Raw genomic sequence first — 16,195 nt, forward strand, 5'->3', positions numbered from 1 at the left:
CTAGTTCCTATCAATATTACATTTCTTCAATAAGTAGTTTGGTCACTATACGGGATGCTTGGCTCCTAAGGTACCGGTTTAGTGATAACTTGACAAATAACACATAGCTTTTCACATAGCTTGCTTACTTAAAGAAAAATAAGGAAGGTAACGAAAAATGCATCATTTTACATAAATGACAGTGCAGTATTGGTTAACATAGTTACAGAAGCTAGTGTGGAATTTGTTCTCATGTCATGATAATTTTAGTCGCATGACATTGTAACTGAACAGATTGTTTTAAGCTGAGCTACACACTAGAAGACCCTGTAACTCCTGAGGCCATCAGCACCTGCTGTTTGATAATTCAGCTTCAGCCTGGCTGCTTTACGGTGGGTGACAGGCTACTCGAAGCTTTTATTTGTGTCATCTTGCTGCGGACATTAATGGGCTTGCAGCTCGGCATCACGAGCAAAAGTGTTGCTATTTAGAATATAAATGAATTGCTTGCCTGGCCCTTTGCCATTGGCTCAGTGCATATGAGGGGGTGATTTATTTTTTTCTTTAACTCCCAGTCACTGACGTGTGCCTTCCCTTGGAACTATCAGACTGAATCAAAACACTAGTGGAAGATGCTAGCTGAGACAGCGACAGTGCATTGAAGCTGAGGACTTCCCTCTCGTCCAGTGCACACAAGGGAGTGCTGTTTGACGCAGCACATAAAACTCACAAGCCTCACGTATATATATATATATATATACATATTTTTGCATTCCATTGAGTTGACTGTACAATAGCCTTTGGAATTGTTTTGTGGAAATGATTGGTGTGAACAGCGTCCAGGGTAGCAGCAAGATGCGGGTGCGACCCCCAGGCTCAGTCAAGTATGCCAGGGATGAGGCTGTCCGTCGACAGTCTCTTCGTTCCAAGTCTTTGAAAGTGTCCAGTTCTTCAGAGTTTTCTGCCGGACACCACAAACAGAGCAAGGTAAAAAAAAAAAAAAAAAAAAAAAAAAAAGTACCTACTGTGAATGTGGCTGCTTTCTAACATACTTACAAGAAACACTAACTGTTGTGCTTGTTTTTGTAAAACACTGCACAATTTAAAAATGGAATACCATCAAAATGAATGAGGTCAGTTATGTAGGCAGACTGATATTTGTAATTATTTAAATATTATGTGAAAACCTATTTTGAAAATCTATCAAGCTAGAAGGTTATTTTCCTGTAAGGTGATTTTATAGCATGCATATTTATGACTGCAAAATAACCACTTGTTGGCTTAGGGTACAATCTGAATACCTATTTGTAACATGCTTGTGTATGATGATAGTTTTTCTGCAATATGCTTTGTGTATTCTTTACAGTAGAGAAACACTGCGTTTCTGTTAATTTCACTTTGCAAACCAGAGAAGATTAATTGGGTTTTTAGATTTGATGTATTGCTTTTATACTTTTCTTCTTTGTTTTCCTGAGGTAGGCAATAATGGTTGGCAGCGTGTATAATGCTTTATATTTGAAACATCAATAGTACTGCCTCGCAGCCTGTGGTTGTCAGTTTTGTTTCTCTTTTTTAAAGTGGTTATGATTAATATCAGTAACACAATAATAATTTAATTTGTACAAATGTCTGAAATAAAAGATAATTTAATGTGTTGTATACCACAAAGTATTCAAGTCAATTTGAACAGAAGATTATGCACTGTCTAGAGCTAGTGAGATTACGCAAATGTCAAAAATCACAAGATTTGTTAAAATGCACTTTTTTTAGAACGTAATAATACTGGTATAAACAACGGCAGCACCAGTGATTAATTTATAATCTAAAAAATAGCCTGGTTTTGTGTGCTGCAGTGGATCTGCAAGGTTTTATTGAAAACTGAGCTAGTCCTTTGCAGCAGTCATTTGCAGTTTTGTTTTTATTTATTTTTTTTCTGTGTGATTCATTCTGCATTGAAACCTTATATTTCTAGGCAGTGTTAATGTTCCTTTTATATATATATATATATATATATATATATATATATATGTATATATATATATATATATATATATATATATATATATATATATATATATATATATATATGTACCAGTTATACTCTACAATGAAGAAAGCATATGCTGACGTGAGAACAGGTCAAATATGAGTGTGTAAAGAGGCTTTAAAGATGTTTGTGAAGGAGGGTAATGTAATGTTTCCATTGTTATGAATCCCCTGGTGTATACTGTAACGCATTACTAAGTTAAATGCTGATCGTGTTACATATTGGGTAGTTTAGCAGATGTGGCAGCATGGTAATACAAACATAATTCATGAATTAGAGACAAGAAAAAAAAAATCATTCCTATAGCGTATGTAAATAAATAATGAGTTCCTTTGTTTTTAAAAACTGTAATTAGCTCTTGATTAGAAACCTTGCTTACTGTATTACTAACTTCAGTAAACAGCTCTCAAGTCAAAGCTTTGTATATATTCAGCTAGTGAAATTAAACGTATTAAGTTCCTCTATACATTTTTTGTCAATTAATTACTCAGCTCCCCCATATTATAACCTGGTACACCTGGCAGGTTGAAATCATTTTGATACTAGTTCTAAGATTACATTAGGTGTGTTATTTATTTAGCAGAGATCCACAATTTTTTTTATTCCAGTAAAAAATAAAGGGAACATGTGCACATACGTATCCACAGATCTTGTTTTATATTTTTTAAAGGCATACAGTTTTTGAAAACCATTTTCCTGCCCCAAGTGGCAGATGCTTATTCTTTTTTTATTTTTTACAACTGTATGGTGTCCTTCCCAAATACTAAGTAGAAACTATGTGCTCATGAGTTAGAGAATTGTAATGGGACAATCAGTATCATCATGTAAGAAATCATTCAAGTAAACACATTTTTTTGTCAAACCAAACCAACTGTCATATATATACACACACACACACACACACACACAGAGAGAGAGAGAGAGAGAGGTCACGCTAGCTTTTCTGTTCGTGCATTCCTGAAACGCACATTCCCAAAATTTTGCATCCCATCCATCAGATACTAAACGATCAGTTGTTAACACAAAGTCTAATAAACTCCAGGGGTGTGCATTTTGGTAATTTTTTATGAATGTTTAAACTCTGTGCTATATCATAGTTTAAACAATCTGGGTCTGTGTATAGATATACATATGAGTACAGACACACTTTTCTTAATGCTGGTATATACTAACAGTAGACCGTTCCCATGACAACGAGACGGGATTCTAAGCAGTGTTTGTTGTCTTCATCGACGGGTGTTCTTATTCTGCATTCCAATAACAGCAACAGCATTTCCGTGGCTGTGTCTTTTAAGCAAAGATTCTTGAAAATCTGTACTGTGTGTATGCATTTTTTGCCCAGCAACTTTCACACTATAGTACATCTTGTCGTCTCGATAAACAAGCCACGGATAATTCATCGCCCTTTCAAAATTATAAGAACGTATTTTTTGTTTGCATTTTTCTGCATTACTACTGCTTGCAACTACTTTGGTCACTGTAGTATAGTACAGTCTCAACCTAAGTGAAACCCCCTCGGGAAGCAAGCAAAGTGTTCTCTCAGAACTGACCACCAGACACACTATGAATCAATAAATATGTATTACTTGTCATGACGCACGTGCATCAAAATATGAAATGAACTGAATAAGTAAAAGAAAAGCAATTGACAAGTATATGTTAATAAACTATAATAATAAAGTAACAGACAAACTAACGTTAATAAACTGTCAAACTAAATGAACACAGCCCCCCTACACACGTTACAAAATGTAGCAGCACTGTACAAGACATGTTCATTATTTAACAGAATGGTGAAGCAATTCACCAGAACGGGAAGCACCAAATAGCTCGGCGACTTGTGTCCGATTTCAAGTTTTTTTTCAAGAACTCGAACAATTTCCAACTTTTTGTAGCAAGAGAAACAGCAGCGCATTTCGCCGTTTTGTTTACATGCTATTTTGTAGCAATGAGGTGCACTCGTAGAAATCAAAATACAAAATGAGTCAATGATATGAAGGCAGTTCTGGAAAGATTTAATATACCAGTCAGTGTGCCTCAAGACACTGCCGCGATGACAAGTCACTTTTGAAAAGACTGAATAAACCATTTTAATTTAAGTTTGATAATGAGTTATTAGGTTACAAAACAGTGCTGTATCCGTTGTGAACGAATCACTATAGGTGTCAAGAAGGTGTTCTTTTAAGCGAAGTTCCTGTTTCTTTTAGCCGGAGCATTTATAATGAGAAATCTGTTTCACCCAAAGTGTGTTTCCTTAGGCGAAGTGTTCTCAAGTGTTCCGTGGAGACTACTGTACTTGTACAGTCAGATGCTGACTGCTTGGCAAAAAAACTTCCGATTTGACAACTGCTTTGCCATATTGTCACAGACACTGGTCTGGCACCAGAAACGTCTGAAGCTGCATCCACACTGGACAGAGCGACGTGAGCGAAGTCGCCGAATGTCAGTCAACACCACACACGACTGGGAAACGATCCAAAAGACTGGAAATAAATACATGACCCCGCCCATGCATTCCTATTGGACATACTAGAGATGGGCTGTCTCATTACAAAACAGGGCTTGTTTTGATAAAAGGTTACCACCCTGACCTCCGTTGTAAAATAAAGGCTGGACTTGTAAAATCTATGATCAGATTGAACCTCCCTATACATCCATCAGCTTTATTGTTATCATTATTAGTAGTAGTAATTGTACAGTTGTATTTGTAGTATTTTTTTTTGTGGTACCAGTAGTAGTAATAGTCTGATTTGAAACCTGGTACATCTCCAGAAAACATCTGGACAATAGTAGTATAGTTGATATATTTATATATTCAACTGCAATCTCAATTGTGTTTCTTTACAAATTCCTTCTTTGAGCCTTTTGTTTATTAACTTTAATTATTTTAAAGTGCACCATTATTATTATTATTATTATTATTATTATTATTATTATTATTATTATCCTCTGTGTTATTACGCGCAGATCACCACTTACTATGTATTATTATTTACTTTTATTTCGTTTTTCCTTTTAAAACAGTCCGGTGAACTTGACAGGAAATGCTTTATAAATATGTCTCTTTCAAAACTATGTATGAGCTTGGTGATGTTGGGATGTGTCACATAGAATACAAACGTGTTGCTGGCTTTGTTTTACAACGTATAGAATAGTAGGACCTCTAATATTTTTGTTTGTTTGGTGAATCTCCACAAAACTTCACCTTATGCATATTTATAGACCTTCTTGTCACAGATTTGTGCCAGAAAACAATTTAGTGATCAAAACGTTACTTATCATAAAAACTTTTTTAAAATGAGGTCACATGTTCAAGTTGTGTGAATGCAGGACCTTTTTTGTGTCATTTTTAAAAGCCAGCAAAAGTGGACATTTTTCATTTAAATGCCGGATATGTGTACTGCATGTATGGTCCTGTTTATTTTTGCTTATTAATAAACCATAAATCGGAAAGAAAAATGTCTCCGTGCTTCTAAATGCACCACCTGCAAGCCACCCAGACATTGTCTTTCTTCTGGATGTCTCTGTAGTCGCTCAATTTACAATCATATAATAATGGATACTGCTGCACTTTTCGTTGTCCATGATTAAATTGTTTTGAGGCGTGAAATGTTTTGAGGGTGTGTGTTATGTGTGTCAAGGCTGTTAACCTTGCTTCTGATTGGTCAGTTTCGTTCCAGTTGCACGACGAAATAAATAAATAGAAACAGGTTCTATTTTAGCGGTTTTGAAATTCTCAAAGCGACGTGACTCGCTGCTGGTGTGGATATGGCTTAAAAATAAATATCCTTCTTAATATTGCTGAGTAAGCCAAATATGAGGCTTATTGCTGCCACCTACAGAACTGGAGTGTACCTTAATCAAGGCTGTTATATTGCAGAACAGTTTTTTAAACAAGCAAGTATTTTACGGTCATTTTGCTGCAGTTTAATAGAGTACCACGAATATGCATGTCTGCCTCCCTTTCCCATTCACAGAACATTGGTTGTTTACATAGCTATGTACTTGACTTCCTTGTACTTCTGAATCTAGCAGAACTTGAGGCACCGAAGAGATTTAAGCCGTTCAGAATCTTGTTACAGGTACCCGAGAATACAGTGGCTATTGACAAGTGATTGCTTAACATGCTGTTGTAGTCAGAAGTCAGAGAAAGTAATTCCACATAATTACCTCTATTTGAAGAATTTGTGTTTTCATCAGTTCAGGTATTTCTGGTGTATATCTCCATTATTTCTGAGAAAGTTCTTGAAAATGGATTCGTAACCAAATTGACTATAATGTCTCCGTTGTCATGACTTTTTTTTTTTTTTTGGAAAAAGCCATTTGAAATATTACTTTGAAGTTCTCAATATAATTCTCAGTAACTGTTGCTATAATAAGCAGTATTGCACGAAATTTAGCTATGCTTACACCCAACCGTAACATATGTATGTCCCGCCTCTGCGCTCTCATGATTGGACACCTGTATAACATGGGGCAGATATTGACTCTCCCATTGGTTAAACCTACTAAAGACCTTCAACTGTTTATGTCCTGCCTCCACTTACTTATGACTGGACTGCTGTGGAGAAAATGCAGCTCTTCTATTGGTTGATTTTATTTTATATACAAAAATAGAACTGCACGGTTTAAATTAGAAAAAAAAAGATGAATCTGTGATCAACTCTTTGGTTGATTAATTGGTCTGATTAATCTAGCGATATCCTTTTTGTAGTGAGGTGACCAGAACTAAACACAATATTCTAAATGAGGTCTTATTAATGCATTGTAAAGCTTTAACATTACTTCCCTTGACACTTTTACTATATATCCGAGCATTTTGTTGGCCTCTTTTTATAGCTTCCCCACATTGTCTAGATTAAGACATTTCTGAGTCAACATAAACTCCTAGATCATTTTCATAGATTCCTCCTTCAATTTCATCGTCTCCCATACGGTATTTATAGTGGACATTTTTATTGCCTGCATGCAGTACCTTACACTTTTCTATATTAAATGCATTTGCCATGTGGTGTCTGGTCATTTCTGAATGACCTTTGCTGCTGCAACGGTGTTTGCCACTCCTCCTATTTTTGTGTTGTCTGTAAATTTAACAAGTTAAATTTGTACTATACCAGAAACTTAACTGTGATTAATTGACAGCCCTAATATCGATAAATAGATATATGTTTGTTTTATTTATTTATTTAAATAAATCAATGTCGATACACATTTAGTTTGTATTATGCACGCTCTCCGTGTACAGTATGTGCTCTAGTGTTCAGTAGATAACCCTGCAGATATGTGTCTTAGAATCAAATCTGTTGCAACAGTGTCCCTCCCCACACAGGAAAGCTTTGTCCAGCTGGCGTAATGAGGCTCCAAATGCTATTACTAAAGCCAGGATGGTTTAATGTCTTGGGGACTGGGATGCTACTGAAAGGCTCACATTGCTGTCATACTTATTAAACCATTATGTAACCTCCTTTGTCCTGAGTCCTGGTGAATAATCTTTAATCTGTAAAAACAAACCGGGGAGGGGCAGGGGAGGCCTGGCAGGGGGTTGCTGGTCACCAGGGTGGAGGTGTATACGTTCTACAACCTACATTAATAATGTGGTATAGTTGTATTTAAAAGTTCTGCATTAAACTTATGCAGGTGTTTTAATAGATCCATATAATGTGGAAAATCTTTTTTTAACCGTGCATATGTTCCATGGGCGTTTAAATAACTTAAAGAATACTGGAAACACGTGTCTTCATGGATGCGCTTTAAACCCAGGCCTGAAAGTGCAAAATTATTGGATCTAACTCAAATTTGAATTATAGTTACACCTGTGTACATTTGTCCCATTAGTATTGTGCACATTAGACATGTCTGGATACCAGCTTACAAACTCTTAATTTGCACCTTCACTAGACCATATTGGTGAAAATGACTGGAGGCAAAGGGCCTGACTATGGAGGGTGTGGCTAAATCAGATATCTTAAGTGAAAGGAGTATATAAGTTTACATTAATAACATAGTGTATATTTAGAACCAATGTAGCAGTATTGTATGTATTATTATTATTATTATTATTATTATTATTATTATTAATAAGTTATTTCTCTTATTTTTTAGGCCCTGTACAATTCAATCAAAAATGAAAAGCTGGAATGGGCTATGTAAGTATAGATATATTTTGCTGTTCATTTACAAGAAACATTATTTTAACAAAATTGTAATGTATATTCTAAGATATTGAAAATGGAAACGAAAACTTTGAAAATGATGGTACTTTAAGTGATGACTTATTTTGTTATGCAAATGCATCACTGGAATATCTATGTTATTGATGTTATTATTTATTGTTTTTATTATTTTTTAATTGTATTATGATTGCAATAACATGTTTATTCAGTTTGTGTTGAGTGGCATGTACTGTAGTAAAACCAGATTGATACTTATTTTTACAATCTACATTTTAAAAATGTAATTTCTTACCGTGTGTTACCGTGTGTTCTCTGTCATTTCTGCTAAGGTCATTGCTTATGTTGATTCCTAACTATTCAGCAAACATTTCAACCACTGATTCTGCTACTGAAATGACAGGGTTTCTGGTTGAAAAATGACTACTATGGTATTCAGCTGCTAAATAATGGTATAAGCAGGAACAACAATAGAGAACTATTTTAAGAAATTAAAATTACAAAAATGTAGATGGTAAAATGTATCCCTTTTTAATTTGTTCGTTTTAATGCCAGGTAGATAAAGGTTCAGCAAAAGTACCGAGTGACTTTCTTATGATTTGATTGAAGCCTTATGTTGTGTTTTTAAATATTCCGTACAGAAAATACTTTCTAATTCCTAATTTAAGATTATTATTATTATTATTATTATTATTATTATTATTATTAGATTAATAGTAGAATAATTACTGCAGGTGAGAAATGTTATAATTCTGCATCACCAAAAAAACCACAGATGATGATTTATAATGTGGAAGGCTGTCCAGTTGTGGACTTGGTAATCTGGAAAATGATGCCTGCTGTCAGTGCCGTCACAAGTAAATGTGGTCTTGTGCTTTCTGAAACAGGCGGCCCAGACATAGGCTGCCATTACTGATTTATTTTGATATTAGAACACAATTGATTTTCCTGCATGTGCTGGAAAAGCTGAAGTGAATCACATTGTGTTGGGGATAAAACTAAACTGAAGTATGATTTATACAAGGTAAACTTGTAGATAAACCTCATAGATAAAATCCCTGTGGTTAATAAAATATACTGATGGTGTTGTGATTTAAAGTGTTAATATACTGATCAGGCCTCACAAGACATCTGTTGATCTTTTGTCAGACTGATCGGTAAGCAGTGGTGAGGCAAAGTTTAAAATGGGGTACAAGAACAGTGATAAAATGTGATAAAACTGTCACATTTCCATTACAATTCAATAATCGGTTCAAAATGCAGTTTGGTGTTGACATCCTTTACCACCAAGTCTTGAGTCAGCTCATAGTGACTTACTTATGCAACACTCCTGACTGGAGATTTGGATTTGCTGATGAAGGTTATATATTGGAAATGGTTTCAATTAAAATGTGTTTAAAGATTGCATGGATATTTGTTGTAGGAAGTTATTTTTTTTTAAAAACTGCCCCTGACCAATAACAACTTGTCATTTATTTATATATATATATATATATATATATATATATATATATATATATATATATATATATATATATATATATGCATTCTTCATAATTATATTAAACTTGGCAAGGTGAAAGAATTGTATTTGCACGTTTACAAAATCGTGGATTACTTCGTCTCAAATATGCTGCTCTTTTTTTGATATTTCCCTTCCTTTTAAAGTTTCAGTTTTAATAAAACTAAAATGAATTCTCACCTACACCAGTCCCTTGGATGTCATAACAGCCAGTGATTCTGGGTGGTTTGGCTGTTGTCATTACATCATTCTTATAGAATACATTAAAAAATTCATTAGACTGGATGTGTACCAGTCTTTTGAAACAACTGTGACATTTATACAAAGAGGCAACATGAAGGTCAGTACTGACTTTCATTATCGCATCTAATTATAAAAATACTTTTAAAAAGATTATAGCAGCTCAGCTGATCACCCTCTGTAGTATCGGTGGTCTGTGGTACAATAAGACAGGACGAGATAAGATTTAAAGAAAAAAAAACAACTTTTAAAAGTCTCTGATTTCTTACTATTGTCAATATGACATGGTTGTCATCTACGCGTGACTTGGGAGTGTTTTGAGACCTAACGGTCTGCTCCAGTCGAGATCAGCTGTTGGAGTCTGAAAAAAAGATGGGCTGACAGAATGGTGTTGTAGCAGACTTGAAGAAAGAGAGAAAGATCGTTGTAGAAGGGGGCAGCATAACATATAAGTTATTGGAATAAGAAGCAGAAGACATTAGGCCCCAGCTGATTGGCTGACGGTACTGAATCGTTTTCTGAATTGGAATAGTTCACATACTTTATCACTCTTTTTGTCTGAGGGGGAATGACTATACTGTAGCACTAGGGTGCTTGTGACCTCTGCATGGCCCAGAGGAAGGAGTCGATATCAGTTTATGGATGACAGTTTATGGAACTGTGCCATTTGAAACAGCTGCTTTCCTTTTAATGACTATCCTAAGTGGTTTTTTTCTTCCTCCTCAAGAAAGATGAACCTTAAGAGTTGGGTCAAGATCCATTTTTAAAATCAGTTTTAGAAAGCATTCTTGAAACGGGGTATTCTGTTCATAAAACAACATTTCTATGTTGCATATCGCAACACACAATATATTCTTAGTACGGCATCATTCAAAACCTGTTATATTTACATAGTCTGATATTCACAGACCGCAAATAGGCATATTGTAAGAAATAGTACTGTAAAAACTTTGGAACACATCCAGTCATCACAAGTCCCCCACTTGTGTTAAACTGATAAAACCTAATATACAGTTTGATGAAGTCTTCTTAAATGCATGATTTTGGTACAAATTAGTTTCATTTATGTGCTATTAATATAATATAGACATTAAAAATGTTCTGTTGAGCTTTTTAATAAAATACAGATGCATTTTAAAATAATTTTACACAAAATACCACACAAAATGGTATAGCAAAAGGGTAATAACTTTTTAAAGGGGACCAAATGTGCTAGATGTAAATGATTTAGTAATTTAGTAGTTATTCTGTAAAACATAAATACCAGTATTCAGATGTTTTGGTAAGGCCCCATGTTCTCTACTGACAGGCACCTATGATTGAATGGCGGATATTTCAGTCTGTCAGCCAGGCAAAGACCTGCCACGGCCCCATTTCACCCATCTATACTCATCGGCCTTTTCCTTCCAGATTCAACCACGCCATGTGCTACGTGATGAGATGCATTACAAAAGTAATAATGTTTATTTTAATATAGTCCTTCCGAGTCTGTGTATACTTTATTACTTGAAGCAACTTCATTTTAATGTTAATAAAGTTTTAAAAAAACAAAAATAGATTGGGGGAAAAAACAATACAACGCAGTTGATACCGGTCACCTAATTCCAAAAGAGATCAAATTCCACCATTTCTTGCTAAGCTGGACACTTGAGTACAACATTTTAATTATGATCTTGCCTCAATTTAGGTACTAAATAATTTTAGGTTCTAACTAAATGTATCATTGCTTACATTTAGTACTAAAGGTCCTGTCTGAGGCTTAAAACACCAGTAACATTTTGAATAAATTATTGAAAAATGTACCATAGTAAAACTGTGCTGTCCATTTTTTACGACTATCCATTCAAACGGTATTATGCTAAGCTGCTCATTAGTGGTATTCAGCACTGAAAATGAATCTTTATAACGAGTATACCACAAGTTGTATTCCAAAGTGCTGGTAGAATTCAAACATACACAACATTTATGATGTGGGGAAAATTGTTCTTGTAAATTCTGTTAACAAGCTGCAGTATATAGATCTACACAGTAAGGACTTAAAAGAATGACTGATTTTGTAACCCAAATTATTTTAACTATAGAAGAACCCTTATAGAAGAATCTGTCTGGTGGCAAGCAAGTCATTTCCACGAGGATGACAAAAATCTATACTCAATTAATATTTCCATGAGGATGATAATGCATTAAGAATTGAATGCAGTTCATTGCTAGAAATGTCTATGAAGATGGAAGTTTAAGAATATCGTACTGGTACCTGTTACCAGACATTAAAAGCACTCTTCATATCTTATAGCAGTGACTTTCAGATATAACACAGAAAAAAAAACTAAACTTAAGAATATAATTTGTAGGCTGATACTCCTACCAGACTGGCCAATTTACTGTATATTGCAAGCATAAATCCTGATCCTCCTACCAGACTGGCCAATCTACTATATATTGCATACATCCCAAGAAATAGAACCAAAGAGTGAAGCAGTATAATGTGAGCACAAAATCCTATTGCAGTACAGCATAACTAGTCAGTAGTGCAAATTTAAAAGTGTTGACATAGACTGCATGCTTGAGTCCTCCAATGTGATTACTATGCGAGTCATGTAGTTCACAGTCAGCACAGCAGTTCTTTCTCTACAGTTTAAGTCATTTCTCGTGCTTGTGTCTGGAAAGAAAATGATGCCGGTCGGTAATTTATTCCTCATTAAAAACATGTGTTTTTGATTAGTACTAGTACAGCAGGTGAGCTAGTGATTGTTTTCATATAATTGTGCATCTTATTTTGTAGATCATGATAACATGAGCAAGCCAGATTCACTTTTGTTTGGGGGGAGGGAGACAAGGGGCAAAACAAACTAATATGTGTTATTGGAATTCAACACCATTATTTACTTGACGCGATCTTATTGTGAGTCTAGAATTGTATCATTATCACCCAATCTCCCATTCTGTTTTGGGCTATTGATTTTCTTGTAGCGCTAATGATATATTTTATATATTTTTTATTTTAGCAACTGCTTTTCCTGTAGAGCAGGGTTGTCGAGTTAATTTTAACCAAACACTAATTATACAGACAGTGTAAGCAGGAGCCAAGCAAATCAGTAACTTTGTGCAACCTTTTGTTTGACATCCCTGCTGTAGAAGGTAATGGCCAGTCTATACTGTACATTCCAGTTAAGGTTTTCAGCAGCACAGTGCAGAACTGCTAAGCATTATCGTGTAATCCGTTAGTATAGTTCACTATTACTAACAAGGTAACTGGCTCCTGATTATTTGCTACTGCACATTGGTGAAGAGGACCAAGAGGAATATGAAAACAAATATAATGAAAGTGAATATTGCAAAGTATTGGGTCCATCAGTTGTTTTCCTGGTCTTCTAGAAGCTGCAACAATCCAATCAAATGAAGTGGTGGAAGCCTGCATGGGTAAATAGTGGGATAGCGCCGCCTGGTGAACAGGACTGCAGTAAAAATGGAAGACTGGCATGACCAGCAACGGTGGTTGGAAAAAGAAGGGTCTCCCATCTGCTATGCCTGTGCTGAGTTTGGCAGCAGGGAGGAGAGTACTTTAGCTGTGAGCACACCCCGCTACTCATAGCCTTTACCTCCCTACTACCTCTCGCTAACAAAGGATTTCTCCTGCTTTTATACCATGTGGCTGAGACCTGATTGATGATCAATCATTCAATCAAGACCCAGCCACATTCCACAGCCCCATCCTTGCCAAACAAAATAAAAACACTCCCACACTATTTACCCATGCTGGCTTGCACCCTGCCACACTGCCCCAGAGGTCATTTGAAGTTGTATACCAGGGCTACAAAAATCAAACATCTAACCATGCATGTCAGCATCTGTAGTGCATTTTCTGTCTGTAAAAAATGTCATGTGCCAGGGGGTCCAATGTAATAATATAAAGGACTTTGGTATTTAGATCTAACAAACTTTAGGTCAATTGGATAGACCCTGATGTTACGTTTTTTTTTTTCTTCTGACTAACATTCTTTTTCTTCTTTCCATTGTAGAGATGATGATGAGCTGAAGAAGTCGCTGTCTGAGCTTGCAGACAAATCTGATAATGCCCATTTCAAAGGCATCAGTAGAATTGGCAGTGGCAGTAACCCTTTCATTGATATTTCCCATGACCCAAATGCTGCAGTTTATAAATCTGGCTTTCTCGCCCGTAAAATACATGCAGACATGGATGGAAAGAAAAGTAAGTTGCAAGGTTAGGTTCATGTGATTTAATAGATGTACAATGGACATTTTAAAATCTAGAAAAACAAAAATACCAAATTACAACAGTTTTAAATGCTCACCAATCCATTCCACGTGCTTGCAAAAGAACAACACAGTATGAAATACATGCCAACATAGTCAAGAAAGTCCTGATTTCCCACCAAATGTTGTCCCGTGTCCCTGTGCACCACAGCTTTCATGTGCGCTGCTGTTTCTCCTTCATTAAGTTGTAGAAAAGAGGCGATCTCAACTGTCTGTGCACAGACGTGCTTGTCTGGTTTTCAGGACCAGTTCTCATGTACGCTATATTGTTTCACTTCTGGTGCTCCATTATGATTTTTTTTGTTTGTTTTATAGTCTTCATTCATTTTACCTGGTCCATTTCTTGTTCATGTCAGATGCCAGTTTAATATGTCCCACTAAACAATTTCTAAATATTGGCAAGTATGTGATGCTACCAACAATACAATAGACTGTGTCTGTCTGTGTTCAGTACAAATTTGATTAAATACAGATTAATGCTCCAGTACGATAATATCCTTTTATCAACTTTCTAATATTTCTTTTAATGCCGTCAATCTCAAATAAGATAATTATATCCAAGTGTGATTTTTAATGTAGGTTTGATATATAGGAGGTATAACTGCAGTGTACAAAAATTACGTTGTTTTTTTTATACACAAATACACAGTACAGTAAACTATTATTTTTCAAAAAATTCATAGCTAAGAAAGGGCTTTAGTCCAAAAAGTCGTGAAATAAATGATTTTTTAATAATTGAAACATTTTGTACATGCAAAAAAAGATTTATATATATATATATATATATATATATATATATATATATATATATATATATATATATATATATATATATATATATATATATAAATAAATATAAAATCTCGGTAACGTTTTAGATTTTATTTTAAATTACATTTTAATGAGATGCCTAGAAAATAGACCTTTATATATTTTGTTCTCATTTATATTCTGCTGGTTTTGTCCACTACAAGAGAAATGCAATTAGCCTTATGACTGGTTTGACCTTTTCTAGCTTCTGATCAACAGCTGTAATTTGTTCTTTACCACTGTAACTCCTAATTATTTTGTTTCCACCACAACCTTTGTACAGTGAAGACCAGGATTATTCTTTAATTTATGTTTCAGCTCCTCGAGGCAAAAGAGGGTGGAAAACCTTTTATGCTGTTCTCAAGGGAATGATCCTTTATTTGCAAAAGGTAAGTCAGTTTACTAAGTGCTAGTGAAAAGCTTGTTGTTGATCAATGTACACAGTATGTGTCTGTAAAATGATTGTCTGTGAATCATGTCCTGAAACACAGCTTTTGAAAGAAATTATGTATTGTCCAAATTTTGAATATTTTGCAGAAATAATGTAAATCGGGCATTAATAATTGTAGGTGCATTACTTTAATATCTGACAGAGAATAGCTGGTAAAGCCAATTCTTAGGTAGATAATACTAGCAGTATTATAGTTTCATAACTGTTTACTCTACATTGAATTTATGTATGTGAAAATAATTGTAGAGTAACCTGTAATTAGGAATGTGTGGTCGCTTTTTAAAGTATGGTATAAGAAACTGGTTGTGTCAAATTTACAGAAATGCTTTAGTGACTTTCAGTGTACAAAATACACATCATAAAGAGAAATAAAGCAGGAATGTTTTATAGAACTAAAAAATCATGATTAGGCCACAGTTACTGGTGCCAAAAGAGAGAGGCATCTGTTTAATTTGCATGTGGTTCTTTAAATAATGACCCTATTAAATTAAATGAGCCTGAGTGACAAGAAATTAATTTGATTTAATCCAACTAGCTCTGCAGGTTAACTTAAAAATCACATCGATCTTTCTAGGTAATAGGAAATCGGATGTCAGTACTCCATTACAGTAATGGCTTGGCAAGCAGGGATGTAACATTTAGCTCTCTCTCTCTCTCTCTCTCTCTCTATATATATATAAGGTTAAACATTACGTATAAAG

General features: G+C 34.9%; 1 protein-coding gene across 7 annotated transcripts in view; it reads left to right on the forward strand.

The window, feature by feature from the left end:
• LOC117409576 (PH and SEC7 domain-containing protein 3) overlaps positions 1-16,195 on the forward strand; it is a 102,075-nt gene that overhangs the window by 68,332 nt on the left and 17,548 nt on the right. For 6 of the 7 annotated variants that reach the window (XM_034015836.3, XM_034015838.3, XM_034015837.3 and 3 more), the window contains 3 exons: positions 8,129-8,172; positions 13,978-14,168; positions 15,362-15,432. In XM_034015836.3, coding sequence (XP_033871727.3) covers positions 8,129-8,172; positions 13,978-14,168; positions 15,362-15,432 — 306 coding nt within the window. Of the gene's footprint in view, positions 1-474; positions 967-8,128; positions 8,173-13,977; positions 14,169-15,361; positions 15,433-16,195 lie in introns of those variants that run through there. The other variant, XM_058990471.1, reaches the window with a different exon arrangement.

This window comes from Acipenser ruthenus, chromosome 2, assembly GCF_902713425.1.
Source record: "Acipenser ruthenus chromosome 2, fAciRut3.2 maternal haplotype, whole genome shotgun sequence".
Taxonomy (NCBI): Eukaryota; Metazoa; Chordata; class Actinopteri; order Acipenseriformes; family Acipenseridae; genus Acipenser; species Acipenser ruthenus.